At 43.3% G+C, this 19,341-nt stretch overlaps 1 protein-coding gene across 1 annotated transcript in view; it reads left to right on the top strand.

Annotated features, from left to right (window-relative positions):
* The window catches only part of CRB1 (crumbs cell polarity complex component 1), a 202,147-nt gene extending 183,276 nt beyond the window's left edge, over positions 1–18,871 (top strand). Inside the window, exon 12 of the mRNA XM_061630658.1 lies at positions 18,656–18,871. Coding sequence (XP_061486642.1) covers positions 18,656–18,871 — 216 coding nt within the window. The remainder of the gene's footprint in view (positions 1–18,655) is intronic.
* The last annotated feature ends 470 nt before the right edge of the window (positions 18,872–19,341 follow it).

Here is a 19,341-nt window from a genome sequence, read left to right as displayed (position 1 = left end):
TGCAACCTTTCTTCATAGGGGAGTCACTCCATCCCCTTGGTCCTTTTGGTTGCCCTCTTCTGAACCTTTTCCAGCTCTACAATATCCTTTTTGAGGTGAGGTGACCAGAACTGTACACATTATTTCAAATGCAGCTGCACCATAGGTTTATACAATGGTATTTTGATATCAGCAGTTTTATTTTCAGTACCTTTCCTAATGATCCCTACCATGGATTTTGCCTTTTTCACAGCTTACAGCACACTGGGTCGACATCTTCATCGAGCTATCCACTACAACCCCAAGGTCTCATTCCTGGTCAGTCACCACCAGTTCAGATCCCATGAGCATATATGTAAAATTATTGTTATTATTTTGCTCCAATATGCATAACTTGTTTACATTGAATTTCATTTGCCATTTTAGCTCATTTAGTGTCCTCAGTACTAAATTACTCTTGGGGCCCGGTATCACCACCCACAATGATTCCGTGGAGAAGTCTGCCTCTTTGGGAGTTTCTAGCATGCTGGATTGAATGCCCTCTTTTATGTATAGAGTGACACCACCTGCAATACATCCTTCCCTGTCCTTCCAATATAGTTTATATCCAGGGATAACCATCCCACTATTTTTCTCCATTATGCTCACTATATCAGTGCTGTCCTCTAAGACATGCACTCCAGTTCTCCCATCTTGGCTCAGAGGCTTCTAGCATTAGTATGTAAACACTAATATAATAATATATACAGTGTCTCTCTTCAAGTGTTTTTGGCACTTTTGTTTTGGCCAGTGGATTGCTATCTTGTGCCCTGCACTCTCAGTGCCTAGTTCAAGGCCTACTCCTTTTTTTGGTCTTTATCCCAAGGGGAGATTTGTTCCAAACCAATCCCTCCTCAGCTCCTGTTGGCTTTCCCCCCTCAATCAATTTAAAACCTGCTATGTCACCTTTTTGATTTTCAGTGCCAGTAGTCTGGTTCCATTGTGTTTCAAGTGGAGCCCATCGCTTTTGTACAGGCACGGCTTTTCCCAAAATGTACCCCAGTGCCTAACAAATTCAAACCTCTCCTCTTGACACCATCATCTCATCCATGCATTGAGACTACTAAGCTGCACCTGTCTAAGTATCCCTGTGCGTGGAACCGGTAGCATTTCAGAGAAAGCCATCTTGGAGGTCCTGGCTTTCAGCATCCTATGTAGCAACCTAAATTTTGCTTCCAGGACTTCACAACTGCATTTCCCAATGTCATTGGTGCCAACATGCACCATGACCACTGCCCCAGCACTATTTACCAAGCTATTTAGCCAATGGGCAACATTTGCAACCTTCATGTCAGGCAAGCAAATCACCCTGGGTCTGCATGCTCATCACACACAACCATCTATGTTCCTAATGATCAAATCACCCACTACCAGGATTTCTCCACCCTTCCTGGAGAAGTATCCTCAGCATGAGAGGACATCTGCTCGTCCCCCAAGGAATGAGTCCCTTCTAAGGATCATTTCTCTCTTCCTCTGATAGGCATTCTCCTTCCCCAAGGCCTGTATTCTCCATAACAGCTGGAGAGCTGTCATCCTGGGAGTGGGACATAGCTAATATGCCCCCAAAGGCCTAATCTACAACCTCTCTGCCTCTTCTCCAAGTCAGCCATCATGGCCTCAAGAAAACATATTTGTTCCTGGCGAGTCAGAAGCTCATTGCACCAAAGGCACACCCACAACTTCCGTCCAGCAGGCAGATAGTTGTACATGTTAGAGACAATACAAAACACTGGAAAGCCCCCACACTTCTGCTGACTTCCTACCTGTATAATTGTTTTTGTAGTTTATTGAGTTGATTTATTAAAGCTTAGGTTTTGTTGCGGTCAGGAAACAGATGGGCAGAGTGAGGTGCCCTGTCCAGTTTGCCCTGCTGCTGAACTCGCTCTTCTGCTTAACTCACCTTCACATTTTGTCAGCTGGGTGCTTCCTCTAGCTTGTGGAGCAGGCTCCCTGGCTAGGTTGTTCTACATTGATATGTCAAGGCAGGCTGCATACACACCATATATTTAAAGTACATGACTTCCCCCAAAGCATCTTAAGAAGCAGCTTGTTAAGGGTGCTGGGAATTGTAGCCTTGTGGGGGCAAACTGCCATTCCCACGATTCTTTGGGAGAAGCCATGTACTTGAAAGGTGCTTCCCCCCCCCCCAAGTGCCAATGACAACCACAACTCGCCACAAGAAATCAATGCCGGTTCAAAAAGACAGCGGATTATCGGATTGTGTCAAAATCTGGTACTAAGTCCAATTTAACAGATAGTCTCCCCCATCCCTATATGGAGGTGGGCCAACGCAGGGTATATTATCAAAGGACATTGTCCCTCCCCCTCCCCGAAACCTGGAACCAGTGCTGAGCTATGCTACAACAAACTCCTTAACAATCATTCCCCATGCCCAATGAATCCTGAGAACTATAGGGCCACATTCACACCACATATTTATCCCACTATTATTTCACGTTAGACAGTCACGGCTTCCAATGAATCCTGAGAAGTGAAAGTTGTGAAGGATGCTGAGAGCTGTTAGAAGACTGCTATTCCCCTGACAGAGCTCCAGTGGCCAGAGTGGTTTAACAGTCAGCCCCTGTTCCCAGATTCTGGTGACCGTAGCTCTGTGAGGGGAATGGTGGTCTTCTCTAAGCACCCTTCACAAGCTATCCTTCCCAGGATTTTGGAGGCAAGCACCAAGAATGATCACTGCTTAGTTCTCCCCTATCTGCACTGAGATTGCTGAAGTAGTTGGTCTAATATATCATCAGTTTAAAGTATACTTCAGTAGCTGCAGTATGGGCTGATCCAGAAGGGTTCTTATTGTGCAGGTGCTCCTCATGCATATTGTTGTTGTTGTTGTTGTTCAGCATAGTTTACATCAAAACTGGCAGCCCATGTTTCCACCTCACCCCCATTTAATAGAGAATTACCCTTTCTGGGGGAAATCTAGTAATTTTAAAAAACCTATTACCCAACCATTGTTTTGTGATATATGAACAACCCTTTACAGTATTGAGCCCCTATCTGGATCCCCTCCATTTAAAATGGAAGGCTACTAGGAATAGCATTGGAAAGTTCTTCCAGATTGTAACCTTGCTGATGCTCTTGCCATGGGAGGCAGAATTAAATCTTCCTTGCTCCCCAACCATACACTGGGGGCTTTCCAGCTCTTATGTGGATGGTGATTGCAGGAGGAATGGAACATGGCTATTAACTGTCCAGATGGCATCACCCAGCAATTGCATCTGTTGTGGGTTGGCTGTGGTTTCCCAGCAATTAGTCTGCTAAATTGAGTTACTGGATATTAGGTGTTCGTTCTTTGTTTTTACACAATTCACCCAGGAAATATCTTAATTTGATTCCTAGTTCAGAAGCAATCCAGAGGATACTAACTCCTGAGAGATCTTCATATCCAGTTTAAACTGGGCCAAGGATACAGTGTCAAATGAGGTTCCAGATATGCTTTTTGGCTCTTGGATCTGAACTTACAATTAGAGTCTAGAAGCTGATCTGTTTATTGATTGATTGATTGATTGATTGATTGATTGATTGATTGATTGCATTTGTATACCGCCCCATAGCCTAAGCTCTCTGGGCCGTTTCAACAATTAAAAACATTAAAAACAAATATACAAATATAAAAACACGTTTTTTAAAAAATAAATAAAAACACAATTCAAAGTGCTGGTTTTGACCTATAAAGCTCTATACGGCCTAGGTCCAGGCTATTTGTCAGACTGTATCTCCCCATATGAGACTACCCAGGTGTTGAGATCCTCAGGAGAGGCCCATCTCTCAGTCCCAACACCTTCGCAAGCATGATTGGTGGGGATGTGAGATAGGGCCTTCTTGGTGGCTGCCCCCAGGTTCTGGAACACTCTTCCTAGGGAAGCACGAATGGCCCCTTCCTTGCTATCCTTCCATCAGCAGGCAAAGACTTTTTTATTCCGACAGGCTTTTGGACTAGAAGCTGTTTAAGATAGGGCCTCATAAGGTCTGTTGTATTGTTCTATGGTCCTATTCTTAATGTTTTAAATTGTCTTAGTATTTTAAGTGTATGTTTCATGGTTTTAATGTTACGAATAGTTTAATTCTATTTTAATTGTATATTTTTGTATGTTTTTTACCTATGTGTGGTTTTTATTTGTAAGCCGCCCTGAGTTCCAGTTTTGGAAAAAGGGCGGGGTAAAAATAAAGAGTAATAATAAAGAGTAATAATAATGCTAAAATTCCTGGGAGAAGAGGAAAGTCTTGACCTGGCACCGAAAAGATAACAGTGTTGGCACCAGGCACACCTCATCAGGATGATCATTCCATAATTTGGATTCACAGTCTCCCCTGCTCCCATCACATGATGCTATCATACCTCTACAATGTCTACCATGCCTGTACCATATCCATTGCCACCGTCATTTTGAATTAATATGCCTTACACAATTATTACTGGCATGATATGGTGCAGTGTAAAGTACTGGTTAAATAACAAAGACTCCAGTTCAGATTCCAGCTCATGTTTCAGTCCATTCCATCCCTCCCCAGTATAATATGAGGTCAGCAAGACTGACCTGTCTTATCCTATGGCTCTTATAAGGGAGGGGGGAGACATGGAGAGCTCTTGGACAAAACACTAAATAAATACTATTAATTACTCCTGCTACTACATTCAAAATATCAACACAATATGAAGCAATAAATAGAAATGTATTAGTGGCATCAGGCACAGGCACAGACCAACAGACCTGTTTGCAGGTCAAAACTCTCCTTGACTCCCCACCCCCACTCCCTGTACCCCCACTTTGCTGCACAGGCCTCTCTGCAGAACACTTTCAGTACGCAGGTCTCATAGAAAGGTTGAAGAACATTTGCTCTTTTAAATCCTGCAAAAACGGAAAAGAAACTCCACGGGAAGACACCCAGAGTCATGTGCAGCATGGACCGTCGTTTGGTTCCCCATGTTACTTGAATGGCTAGCATCCTTCTTGTTGGTAGTTGTGCCTCACCAAAGCTCCACCTCATTAGAAGTACAATCCACAAGGGGATATCAGACAGCTCCCAAAGCAGATGAGGCACCCTCCCCACTTCAGCTAAGAGAAAAACTGAAAGCACATCCTCCTAGTTAAAAAGAAACAGGGCGCCATTGGTTTGGGGGCAATTACAGATAATGAGATGGATGGGGATAGATCATTTCAATATCTTGGAATATTTTAACTGAAATCAAGTCTCTCTGGTTTCATCCCCCCCATGCCTGCCTTCATACAACATTCCCACTGGAGTATGAAGCGCAAGAGAAGCCAAAGGGGATCTTCTAAGCTTTATTTACATTAGAAAGGACAATTCATGGGGGAGTGCAAGCTGCGGGGGTGGGGGGTGAGCAGTGGATATATACACTACAGTCTTGTGCAAGACCACATTTTTCAAATCTATGAACCTGATCTCAGGTTAAGACTGAAGACCTGACAAAAATGTTCATGTGCTGCTCAAAACATAATGTTCAATAGGAGTGCATCTTGCAATGAACTTAAACATGTAAGCCTCTTCTATCTGAGCGAAGCAATGGCTGAGGAAGAGATTTCAATTTCAAATGCCTATTCCTGGAAGGCAAGTAAGGGCTTCATGAATATTCCTTGATGCATAGAGGTTGATCAAATTGGTGAGCTTAATCTTGAAATGGAAGCAGTTTAAATAGTAAAAATCAATATAGCGACTGTTTCTGACAAAAGCTTCAATAAAAAATGCTAGCACGCTAAACTTTTAAGGAATTTCCGAGCAGAAAACTGAACATAAGAATGGAAAAAGTGAGAAAGGAGGAGGATCTGAAACTGACAGATTCATCCATCCCTTATGCAAACCTGGCTCCAGGCTTGAGGAGGCTCTGGGCAAAATACTTTCTCATTGGTCCTCTCTTGGTTGGGCCCTGGTGGTGTCACCTGTTGGCAGTGGACAGCAGTGGCACTGGCACTCCAAGTAGCACAAGGTTGCTGGGGCTAGCTGCCATTTTCATTTCCCACAATGCCCCTGTCATAGTGTCACTTTGGGGCACTTTGGGGAATGAAAGTGGCACATAGACCCAGTTGCCCGGAGCTGCTTGGAGTTTGGGGCCAGATTTTTAAGGGGGAGGCAAGGCAGGGCAGGCATCAGCAGTGCCAGGAGACTAGAACCTCAGCAGCTACTGACGCTAACTCTTAGTAGACACAGACATTTGTTTGTTTATTTCTTTATTTATTGCATTTGTATACTGCCCCATAGCCGAAGCTCTGTGGGCGGTTTACAACAATTAAAAACATTAAAAACAAATATACAAATTTAAAAACACATTTTTTAAAAAGCAGTTTAAAAACATGTAGCGCATCTCTATAAGTTCACTCCTTCAGGCCTCAAGTATTTAAATCTCTGGGTCAAGGTCAAACTAGACGGGCCTTTAAGCACATTTTAATCACATCTTTTTGCTTTTTGCTTTTAAAAAATGGGACAAACAGGAGCATGGGGGCAATGGTGGGAAAATTGTGCAGGGGAAAAGGTCCCAATCCAGATCAGGGACCCACAGCTAGTTTTGTAAACAAAGAGATGTGGCCAGTCGCAGGCACGTGATTCAAAACTATGCTGAAAGTCACAACTAGACTGACTCTGTGTGGAGAGCAGACATGTTGTGCCTTCATCACCACCTCATTCAGATAGTAAATGTTATGAATATGTTTGAGTTTCAACTTAAACATAGTATTAATTCACTAATAGGCAAAAAAAACTTGCAGTTTAAGAAGTTTAAGAGTGGGCAGGGGAGGAGAAAGAAGGAAGAGGGGAGGGGAGGAAGAGGGGAAGAGGAAGGGAGAGGAGAGGAGAGGAGAGGAGGAGGGGAAAGGCAGGTCTGACCATTTGCATACTTATTTTCAATGGGATATACTCCCGTGCGATAATGCTTCAGATAGGTAGGTAAAACTGACCATGGGGGAGGGGGGGAGGGGAAAGGGAGGGGGGAGGGGGGAGGGGAAAGGGGAAGGCAGGTTTGGTCATTTGCATGCTTTTTGAGTTCAATGGGATGTACTCCTGTGCAGTCATGCTTAGGATAGGTGAAACTGATCTGGGGGAGAGGCAGGAAGGGGAGGGGGAGGAAGGGGGAGGGGAGGAGATTGGATGGGTGGGCACTGGGCAGAGGGGAAGCCCCTTTCCTTTCCAAAAGGAAAACATTGTGAACAGTATCATTCTTTTTCAGCATTTCCCCCACCTTTTTATTCTACAACAGGCACATGTAGCCTCCCACCCAAATTGAAACCAATGCTGTCACTGGCCACATCCACACCAGACCTTTATTCCACTTTAGACAGTCCTGGCTTCCCCCAAAGAGGTCTTCCTATCACTTGCTACTTGGTCCGTCTTTAACTATAGGTGGCAATGCAGAGGACTGAACCTGTGACGTTCACCTTGCAAAACATGCGCTCCCTCTTGAGCTTGGACCTTCTCTTCATCACTCAAGATTCCCACAAGCTGGTAAATAAAATAGTACCTCTGACCTGCTGGGGTTTGTTAGTAAATTCTTTTATTGATTTTTAAATTTAAAACATGACAACATAGCAAACATATATACAATAAAAACCTACAACACTACAAAATATCACACAGAGTGGTGTCATATAGACCTAGGTATGTATGTGATGCAGTGTCATTTATGCAGATCAACAAATACGGTTAAGTATAACAAAATACATACAAACATGGGGACTGTCATTGATCCATTCAAGGGAGAATAGCCTCACCAGAGTGTGCAGGGCCAGCGCAGACTGCAGCAGGCCCTTGAAGGTGGCAGTGGCGGGCGGTGACATGGCAGCACTACTGCTGTGCTGCCGGGGGCTTAAATAACCCCAGCCGTGTCAGGACATCAGCATGCGCATGCCTGCCATCACTAGGGTTGCCAGGTTCCTGGCCTGAGACTGATCCTGTATCTTTAGGAGAAGAGAAAGTCAGCCACGTGCAGGTGTTATTGCAACACTGTAATGGGAAAAACCACAAGGTGGAATTCTCCCTTCCCCCTGCACAACTTTTAAAGATACAGAAGACCTCTTGGAAGCCGGGCCCAGCCTCCAAGAGGTCTTCTGTATCTTTAAAAGTTGTGCAGGGGGAAGGGAGAATTCCACCTTGTGGTTTTTCCCATTACAGTGATGCAAGAACACCTGCACTTGGATGACTTTCTCTTCCCCTAAAGATACAGGATCAGTCTCAAGGATTGAACCTGGCAACCCTAGCCATCACCCAAGATGACACTCACCCCCCATCTTGGGTGATGGCCAGAAAGTCCATGCAATGAGGCAATGCAAGAACTGGCCATAAGGGTGGTGCCTGCTCAATGCTCTGCAACACAATGCTAGTGCAGACTGCAGAGCAGGAGCTACACCCGCCCAGGCCTGAGAGTGTGCCATATGTGGAAGGAGGCTGAAGATCCCCCTTCCTTTGATTCACATAACTAACAAAAAGAACCCATGTGTCATCAAATCGATCATGCTTTGAAATACCCCGTACCACTCTCCTATATTGTGTTAGATGTTCTAATAAAGGTTTCTCCCAGACCGTTTCCATCCAGCCTGTTTTGGAGGGACCAACACTGTCTTTCCAGTGCCTGGTCACCTCTATACAGGCAGCCACTAATACCATCTCTACAAACTCCTTGTGAATTATGCCCAGGTTTATATCAGATTCTATCGAAAGTCTCTGAGCTGTTGTTGATGTATATCACAAACACAATAGTGACCCTGTCACGGTCTTCCAAATGTAAAGCAGCAGCAGGAAGTCAAAAGCATTGTTTTGATTACATTGCCAAAAGTAATGAACAACAACATAGAAAGTGCCTTGCTGTTTCAAGCAAAAGCCCATCAAGTCAAGGAGTCTGTTTCCTTCATGGCCAGCCATATGCCTCTGGGAAGTCACAAAGAGGGCATGAGGGTTCCTTGTACTTGTTGCTTGGAAATCATAGGTACACTGCCTCTGAACATGGAGGCTTCATTGAGTTGTCATGGAGTTCACACAAATGTGCATATATTGAGCAGTGTGTATTCTGTTTACATGTACAATTTCCTCTCCAGGATCAAGCTCAGGAAAACTGGTTTGGCAGAGAAGCCAGCTGTGCAGCACTGATAGGCTGGTTCCCTCTGACATCAACCTACCTCCCCAGAACAGTTTTTCGACTTGAACCGCTTAGCGTATACACTATGGATCCAAGGTGTTCAGCTTAGCCTTACATACGATTTCATATACTACTGCTTGAGGACAAAGAGAAATTCAGTTATTTTACATTTTTAATGTGAACTGACCTAATTTGCACTTACCAAAACAATACATGAAGTGAAACACAGCTTGGGGACCAACATTTTTGAAATCAAAAAGTTCTGAAATCAAAAATTAGACAAGCTGACAAACTAACGGGGTGAGCTCTTTCTTCATGGATCCAACAAGGAGGGTGCAGAATTATGACCATGACTTGAACAATGAAAAGAGGTTGAATAGGGCAGAGCAGGGGGCCTTGGGGGGAGGGAATGATTGAAGACAGTTTGTAGCCAGTCACTGTTTTTCACAGATAGATAGACAGATATCTCCATATATGTATACAGACATAGTAAAATTAGTATGCTGCTGTGTGGCATTATGGACTTTCACATGTGCATGAGCGCACCAGAACATTCAACCAGGGCTGATGGCACCACATTACCCCCTCTAGTGGGGGACCCACTGGTTGTGGGTCTCTCAAACCACAACCAGAATAACGTGAAGGAGTTGTTCACTGGAACAATCACCACTGCAGTTGCTTAGTGGAAAAGGAGATCAGGACCCAACGTATAGCATGCGTTTTTAAATTGCTTTTTAAACAACGTGTTTTGAAATTTGTATATTTGTTTTTAATCATTGTAAACCGCCCAGAGAGCTTTGGCTATGGGGTGGTATACAAATGCAATAAATAAATAATAAATAAATAAATAATATAAAAGGAGAGTCCCTCCCCCTTCAAAATGGAATGGAGACCAAAACCGTCCTTCCATCCCCTTGTAGTTACAACTCAGAGCAGAGGCTGGATGGCAAAACATAAGCCCACTGCATCCAGCACAAAGCAAGAGGTAGAAGACGAGGAAAACAAGTATTGGCCGACAGGCAAATGTAAAGTCTTTAAAAAGTATGAATCCACACCCACGCCCTTTAATGAATCAACTCCTTTGTTTAAAATATTTAATCATGCCTCTCCTGTGATTTGGGGTGGAATACAATACCTTCAAGTTAAAATCCTAAAAGTCAGTTACATATCTAGCTCACAGAAAAACAGTTCAGCATCAGCAGGAAACGTACACATTGGCAAAGCTCCCCATTTTAGGAGCACATAAAAATAGAAGATATTTGTTTATTAAAATTATTCATTGCATTTCAGTTGGTGGCCCATTTCACTGTTGTTCCATTTTCCTTTGATGTATGCCATTTACTTAACCTCTGCTTTCAGGAGGAAATTTCCCTTGTGTGATTGGCATGCCTTTAAAATGTACTTATTCTTTCTTTTCTTTTTACTCTGTGCTCTAGAGCACACATTAAAGGAGGGATGGGGAAATGGGGGCCCTCCAGACTTTGTTGGATTCCATCTCTTATCAGATTCGGCCAGCATAGCCAATGGCCAGGGATGATGGGACTTGCAGCCCCATCAGCAACTGGAGGGCCACAGGTCCCCCAAAGCTGCTGTAGAAGACGCCAAGAAGACACAATTGCCATGATTGAACAATCACCATCTGGAGGCTCAGATTTAAGACTCAGAATAAATGATCCAGCCAGTGATAACCAGCTTGTCAAAAAGATTAAAAAGAAAAAAGATTTCTATGTTCCCTCCAAGCCAAAACCTGTTGTGTTTGCTCTATGATCTCTGAGCCCCTATTAACTTTCTTCCAAGGAACCACACACAGGAATAATTTACACATAGGGTTGCTAACATGGGTCACAATTATCTACTTCTCAGTAAGCAACAACACAGTAGTTATGTGTTATCTGCAAGGCTAGTAGGGCATTGGCTTTTGATGATCAATATTTAGAGTTGGAAGCAAACGATGGCTGCAATTTAAGTGTTGCACCCACACAGAAGAGTTGTTGACTTGATATCTTGCTGTCTGACAGCATGAAACATCCAAAGAGCTATTTTGCTAATCACTGATTCATGCTAATAGTAGGTAGGCCTTTCAGGATTGTTTTGCAGAATCCTGGCACCAACAGGAGAGGGCAGTCCTCTGAGATATTTCTTGTATTGCTAAATATACCTGGTTATCCAAGAACCAATGAATTTGGAATGACTAGGTAGTGAAGTTATAAGTGTGGCATGTGGAGAAGGACAATACTTCAGTGGTAGAGCATCTGCATTCCATGCAGAAGGTGCCAGGGTCACTCCCTGATATCTCCAGGTAGGGCTGAGAAAAACTCCTGCCTCAGATCCTGGAGAGCGGCTGTCAGTCATCAAAGACAATCCTGAACTAGGTGGAACACCGCAATCAGAATTAAATTAGGCTGGAGCCAGATCATAATTTTTCAGAGAGTTGAATGTGGCTTGGAAGAGGAATTGCTGGGTGTGGCATTTGTACTCATTCCATTTTTTTTAGTGAACAGATTATGGAAATGTAGCTTTTTAATAATGATACTTAGCACAGCGCTTTTTACATGTTCAGACCATTTCACATACATGATCTCAGTAATCTTTCCAGCAACTCTATAAGATTGTTAACTCCGTGTTGTAGATGGGGGTGGGGAGCAGGGCTGAAGCTGAGAAACAGCAGCTTGTCTAAGGCTACATAGTGAATTCATGGCTGAGGCAACATTTGTGCCAGCAACCCCCTGGCTCATGCTTTTAGCCATCATGCTACATCAGCTTTTTACAACTCTGCATCGGAATAATCAAGGTCCAGCCTAATTTGTGATCTGCCAGATGGCCATCCTGGTAGAGTTACTAAGCAATTTATTTTATTTGTTTATGACATGTATATCTTGTGTCATAGCCCATTGCCCCCTTTTTATCTTCACAACAACCCTGTGAGGTAGGTTAGGCTGAGAGATAATTACTGGCTCAAGGTCATCCAATGAGCTTTATGGTTTAGTGAGCAGTTTTGTCTGGGACAAGTATCTGAATTCTCTTCCTCCTCCTCTGTTATACAATGCAGTTCTCTTCTGTTGTTCAGGTTGATAGAACACCATAGCAAATCACTTACCAATATTGTTTAAACTGCATTTATTTATGTTATGTCTGTATCATGATCATCTTCCTTGGAAGTTAGGGTCACATACCAGAAACAACACACTAAGAAAGAGTGAATTGCCCAAGCCCGTTCAATGAGCATTATGGATTAGTGGGGATATATAAGAGAGAGAGAGAGAGAGAGAGAGAGAGAGAGAGAGAGAATCCCATCCACAAGGAATTTTGTCTGTCCAACTCAGGGGTGGGGCACCTATGGCCCTCCAGAGGTTGCTGGACTGTATCTCCCATCATCCCTGACTATTGGCTATGGTGACTGGGGTTGATGGGAGCAGGAGCCCAACAACACCAGGAGGGCCACAGGTTCCCCTCTGCTGGCCTACTGGCTTTCTTTGAGATTTTTCATGTTTTATCTGATTTGCTTCAAACTTCTCTTTTGGCGAAATCTTTTGGGATGAATTTTTGCATATGTTAACGAAAGCTCTTCTGCCTTCCCTTCAAATTCACCACATGTTTTTACCTAGAGAAGAACCTTCAAATTCACTTCACATTTTGCTTAGGTGACATTTGGTGGCAACCCTGCCGAACATTCTGTTTCTGAGTTAGCTGTTGATAGAGTGAGTGAATAAAGTGGAAAATACACGTCTATGAGTTCTATATTTCCCTGATATCAACTGGGAATAAACATAAAGGACTCATCCAAAGACTCCAAATGCTTCCCTGTAATCTGAGAAGTGTTTGGCTTGAGCCCATATTGCTAACCATCTGGTGCCTCAGCGCTGCCGTAGTCTCAGAAGACTGGATACTCCAACAGTTATCACACGCCCTGTCGTGAACACCAGGCTCCCGTCGGTGGACAATTAATGGCAAACCAAGTGAGGAATTTGTCATCTGGCTATTTGTCGCATGCTATGCAATAGGTAGAGGACAAGGCAGATTATTCACTTATTACTCTTAAATCATCCCACTCTTCCGTTGAGAAGCTCTTGGAGCAACTGCCAGATAGCTCTCCCAGCCTGCTACCGACCAGACTGAAGACCCTTCAGCTTGAACAATATAACAGCGTAGCTGGCCCATAGCTCTGCGGTCAAAGAACACGTGATGGACTCAGTTTCTCCAGTTAAAGAACTTTGCCCCAAACTAGACCAGATAGTACTGGAGCAAATGGTCTGACTCAGTATGAGTAGCTTCGTGGATTCCCTCTATAAGCCCAGACAATCCTATTTGATATGCATTTATTTTGAAGTTTTTTACAGTCCAGTTTTTACAACAAAAGATAACTATAAAATGTTCAATAAAAACACCCTAAAACATTTCACATAAAAACACAGCAGCCATGCAACCTTAAATAATAATAATAATAATAATAAAAAGCAACCCCACATCAGCAGAATCAATTATCAAATATCTTCTGGAATAAAAGGGTTTTCAAGAACAGTCTAGAATAGAGATGGAGAACCTGTGGCCCTCCACATGTTGTTGGAGTTCAACTCCTGTTAATCCTGACCATTGGCCATGCTGGCTGTGGCTTCAGGATATGTGCAATCCCATCTTGGACAGGACAAATAAAGGTGTGTGTGTGTTTTGTCCTTGTATCCAGCCCTTCCAGAGACCATTTGACTGACACCTCTCTCTCTCTCTCTCTCTCTCTCTCTCTCTCTGATTAGCCAGTCTATTTTGTTTCTAATGATATGGCTCAGTGCTTCATTGTTACCCTCATTTGTATGTTTCCAGGCATTGTCATTGTCATAAATTATCATGGCTAGTAGATACTGATGTCTAGGGTCAGCCAAAATCTCTTCCATCACCATTCTTTTTTAAAAAAAACTTTTCTCAAATAAGCCAAGATCTTTTATGTTAATTAATCCGCTATCAATTAGCCAAGCAATAGTTGATCCTGATGGGAGAAGACTGACGAGCCTGCTGGCAGTTTTAAAGTCAGTTCACAGCTAGCAAGGCAACCTGCACAACAGACCAGGGCACTGCTGTTGGAGCCAAGTGACTGGTATGGAAGTGCATGGCCATGGCTTTGCGCTGCTAACTAGAGCATCCAAGTGCAAAGAGAAAGGGCATCAGTAATGGTGGGAAGATATCTGTGAGATTAGATGAGAAGAATGAACTGCGACAAAGGACTACTCCAGCAAGCTGTGCATAATTTGTTTAAAAACGAATGCACCAGATTGTAAACCCGCTGGAAGCTACATGCTGTGCCATGCAATTCCAGAAGTCTGGGGCCAACTAGCCAATATTTAACTAGAATGACTATTAAAACTAGATTCTATCAGGTAAGCAGAGTTGTCTAGCACCTAAAACATACCTAGGTGTGTATGGGGTGAAGAGGGTAGACTCTGAATCCATCCAGACTTTAGGAATCAAGAAACAATCACTTATATGAGAAATGAGAAAGTTAAACTTAGGATTCAGCAGGGAAAATACAGCCAAATAGTCATCCATTGTGGCTTGCCAAGGGTTCCACATGCCCTGTAAAAAATGTTTTAAATTAGGATTTAATTACTATTAATATTTACTTCAATTTTTTTAAAAAAGCATTTCTGTTTCTATTTCAGAGTACAGTATTGTATTTCAGAGTACATTTCCAAAATGCTAATTCTGTGTTTACATTTTGGAGAGGCTCGGCCTTCCCTCAGCGAGGCCACAGATCAACAAGCATGGTTTTTGCATCAAACATTTTCCCATCACATAGTGCAAGGACATTAGTTTGGGCGCCATCCTAAGGCAAAAACTATAGCCACTGTATGGGCAGGGCCCATAGCCCACTGGTAGAGCATGTGTTTGGCATGCAGAAGGTTCCAGGCTCAATCCCTGGCATCTCCAGTTCAAGATATCAAGTAGCAGCCACAGCAAGAGATGTGAAAGACCCTTGTTGGAGACGTGGAGAGCCAAAGTCCATCAAAATAGACAACACAGGGCAAAGATGGACACATAGTCTGAACTGGCGTAAAGCAGCTTTCTATATTTTAATTCAGGGATGGGGAGCCTGTGGCCCTCCAACTCCCATCAGTCCTCGCCAGCATGGCCAATGGCCAAGGAGGATGGGAGTTATAGTTCAGCAACATCTGGAGGGTCACAGATTCCCCACACTTGTTTTAGTCAGCTTGTCCTTTGAAACTAGGGATGGGCAAGAAATTTGATTCAGTTCACATTTCAAGCCAAATCTATCAAATTTGCACTTTCTGAAACCACATGAGAATTGAAACACAGCCATCCTTCAAAATTCAGACATATCTGAATTTTGCAATGCATTTCACCAACCCAACAATGTTTACAAAAATTCAGGGCTGGCACCAAAGGGCAGTCAGGTCGGGCCCTGGCCAAGTGCCTTGCAGCCCACAGGGGCCCCTGAAGGGCGCTTCGCTAGGGTGGGGGAGTAGCATTCCCCTTCTGTGATCCATGGCAGGGTCCCTGCCACAGTTCGCAGGGAGGGAGCTTTCAGGCCACCCACCCGTTCATTCGCTCGCTCTACCTACCTCTCTCTCCTGTCTTCTGAGGCTGTGTGCACTGTGCGCACAGGGTTGCCATCCACCAAGATGGCAGAGGAGGCTTTTTTAAGGGGCTGGCGCTCCTACCGCCATCTGATTGATAGCAGGCATGTGTGCGCGCATGCACATAGCGTCAGAGCTTGGAAAAGTTACTTTTTTGAACTACAACTCCCATCAGCCCAATCCACTGGCCATGCTGGCTGGGGCTGATGGGAGTTGTAGTTCAAAAAAGTAACTTTTCCAAGCTCTGCATAGCGTACTGTGCAATGTGTGCCCACAACCAATATGGCGGCGGGGACATCAGCTCTTTAGAGAAGCCTCCACTGCCATCTTGGTTGATGGCATCCCTGTGTGTGCAGCACACGCAGCAACAAGAGACAAGAGAGAGGTAGGTGAAACAGGCAGGAGCCGTGTGCCAGGGGCAAGCTGGTGCCCAGGGGCTCAGTCATGCCTGGCGCCAGCCCTGCAAAAATGCATATGTTAAGGAAAGGTGGACATAAACGTGAAAACATGAGTGAATATAACATACAAAAATGTATTAGATGAGGAGAAATTGCTTTGAAAAAATGTGTACATTAGTCAAAAGTGCCTACAGAAATGTGTTTATTAAGAGAAGTTTACATTAAAAGACTGAAGGATTTTCATGTTTTTTTTTAAAAAAAAATGGCAAAGTTCTGCAGAAATGTGGAGAACTGAATTTAAGATTGGAAAAATGAGACCAAAATACATACACTCCTGAGTGAAGCTAAACAGCCACACTATATCCCCCTTATTCCTAGTGTGGATCTCCAAGATGTTGGAGCAAAATGGTGGGCTCCTTGGAGTCCAGACATAGAAGCACCTTGTGTCATCATCATAGAGGGCTTCAGAGATATTCATCTAATGTTCCACCTGTCTAGTTCCAGCTTGGAAAAGTGGAGATCCAGATAGGCACTTTGCTAAAGTTAAATGAAGGTCATTTTTTTAAAATAAAAAAAATCTCTTTCACTGCATGGTGTAACTGCACACCATCACCACACCACACATGGAAAAGTGGTAGAATTGGCAAAGTAACTTGGGGGGAAAAAGCAAAGCCTTAAGTCAGGGATGAGGAATTTGTCTAACTCGGGTGGGGAACGTGTGACCTTCCAGATGTTGCTGGACTACAACTCCCATTATCCCTGACATTGGCCATGCAGGCTGGGACTGATGGGAGTTAGAGTCCAACAACCTCTGGAGGTCCACAAGTTCCCCATCCCTGCCTTAAATCAATGCGTCTCCAGGCAGGCAGCAAACCTGGGAGGCTTATTGGGGCCTTGTGAGCCTGGTCCAGTTTGATGAGTCACTTGTTGTGTTGGCCTGCCCTACATGGCAGTGGTTATAGGTAAATGCTTCCCATTCAGCACCACATCTAGGGCAGAGCTTGGAAAAGTTACTTTTTTGAACTACAAATCCCATCAGCCCAATCCAGTGGCCATGTTGGCTGAGGCTGATGGGAGTTGTAGTTCAAAAAGTAACTTTTCCAAGCTGTGATCTAGGGATAGAATGATCTGCCAATCTTGGTTTTCTCAGTTTCTCATTTTTCTGATCTTATATTTGATTCTCCACATTATTTTTTAAAAAATTCTCATGAAAACTCTTCAGCATTTTAACAAAAATATATATATATTGTATGCAGTTTTGACTAATGTACACATTTTTGCAAGCAATTTCTCCTATAATGCATTTTTGTATATTATTTTCACCAATGTATTCATTTCATGCACACTTTATCCTATTATATGCAATTTTGTAAAGAACTGCACTGCAAATTTTGGGTAAGAGTGGATTTCAGAGGATGGCTGTGATTTAGTTCTCACATTGTTTTGGAAAGTGCAAATTTGATGAATTTGGCTTTAAATGTGAATTGAGTTGAATTTCTCCCCCATCCCCATTCCACACTGCAGTGGAATTAAGCTTATAAGGCAATCTGATGGAGTGACAGGTGTCATGGTTTCTAATCTTAGTGAGACACTGTAGAAAGAGGTGTGACTGCAGAAAATAAACACATTTCAAAAGTATAGTCACAATCCATTTTATGTCTTCAGACAGAGGGTAATTATAAAGGCAGAGGGAGACTGCTGATCAGGGATCCCCTAAAGAGATCCCCTGAACCAAGTTTACATTTCTTGAATTTTACATATATTCACTTACCCCCCCTTCAAGTATCTGTTAATGTTTCTTCTGTTGTGCTGTCATCTTCTGACAACGCAAAGTAAATGCTAATCTGCAAGTCATTCCTATAGATGGTAGCCCCAGATAATAATCATATATAATAACAACTTTCAAAGTCCAGATTGTCTTATCACATTTAAGCCACTTTGATCTTGTAAGCCACTTTCAAAAATTCGTTTGAAAAGTGGGGTAGATATACTGTTAAAAACCAAAAGTTGTAATCCAGTGCTCTGTGTGCATAGTTCTGCAGGTGCAGTGAAACTTCCGTTTCCTTTCTCCTGCCCCCATGTGTCCCCAAAATATGCTCTAGGAGGTCCTCCAACCCTCTGGAGCTGATCTTGTGGTACATTTGGAGGGGCACGGAGAGGAAGCAGAAGCTACACTGCATGCACACCAGTGTCGTGCGCCAGCAGAGATGCAGGGTTGGATACGGGCCATAAACATTTAATATTTCTTAATACATGATTTTGCAATCCAGAAAATACCCAAACTATTATTTTTTTTCAGAATACAAAACATTCAAACTATCAACAGTCTGAACAGTTTTTCTACAGTGACAACTGAATTAATTCCTTATCAAATATTGAATTGCATACCCTGCATCGTTCAAATATAAACTAACCAGCCAGACTTTTCTTCGTAGGTGTAGGTGTACCTTTAAATATATATTACTTGAGTTACATAGTTTCTTTCCATAGTAACACCTATGAATGTTCCTTTTCTCTTTTAACGCCAGTCATATTGTGCCTTGTTTCTATCCTTCCAGTTGACAACTGACCTCGCCTCCAGTGTATTCACTGCCATTGGCTCAGTAACACTGGCTTTGTTACTGATCTTCCTTCTGGCGGGCACATTTTCTGTCATAACTGCCAATAAGCGGGCTACGCAAGGAACCTACAGCCCCAGCCGCCAGGAGAAACAGGGATCCCGAGTCGAAATGTGGAACATGGTACAACCTCCCCCAATGGAAAGGCTGATCTAGCTTGAACCATTGCCGTACCTCATATGGAAGCCTCCAGCTGGAATGGGCTGTTCTGGATACCAGGGAAAGCATCCTTCTGTAAACGTTGATGATTTCTGCAATTTAACTCCATCGCCTTGGTCAGTATCCAAAGCATCATGCACATTATTCCACATGTGCATTCTCGGCTTTTCAACTAACCCTTCCCACTGGTAGTCTTTGCATCTTCTGATATTCACAGCAGCCTTCATGGGATGCGAGGGGCTACTGATAGAAAGAAAAATCAACACACACACACACTTTGTGGTTGTGCACAGACTTGTGTAGATCTCAGCTCTAGAAAGCATTAATGACAGAAGTGAATGGATGCCATTTCTCCCTTTCTGAAAATTCTTATTTATTGCACTGGAAATTTTAGCTTTAGTCTTAATCACATGTAGACTGTTAAGACTACAGTGACTTCTGGGATACTTGTTAAGTGCCTGCATTTC

Source organism: Rhineura floridana, chromosome 6, assembly GCF_030035675.1.
Source record: "Rhineura floridana isolate rRhiFlo1 chromosome 6, rRhiFlo1.hap2, whole genome shotgun sequence".
Lineage (NCBI taxonomy): Eukaryota > Metazoa > Chordata > Lepidosauria > Squamata > Rhineuridae > Rhineura > Rhineura floridana.
The sequence above is the reverse complement of the archived record's forward strand: the minus strand, read 5'-3'. Positions and strand labels throughout refer to the sequence as shown.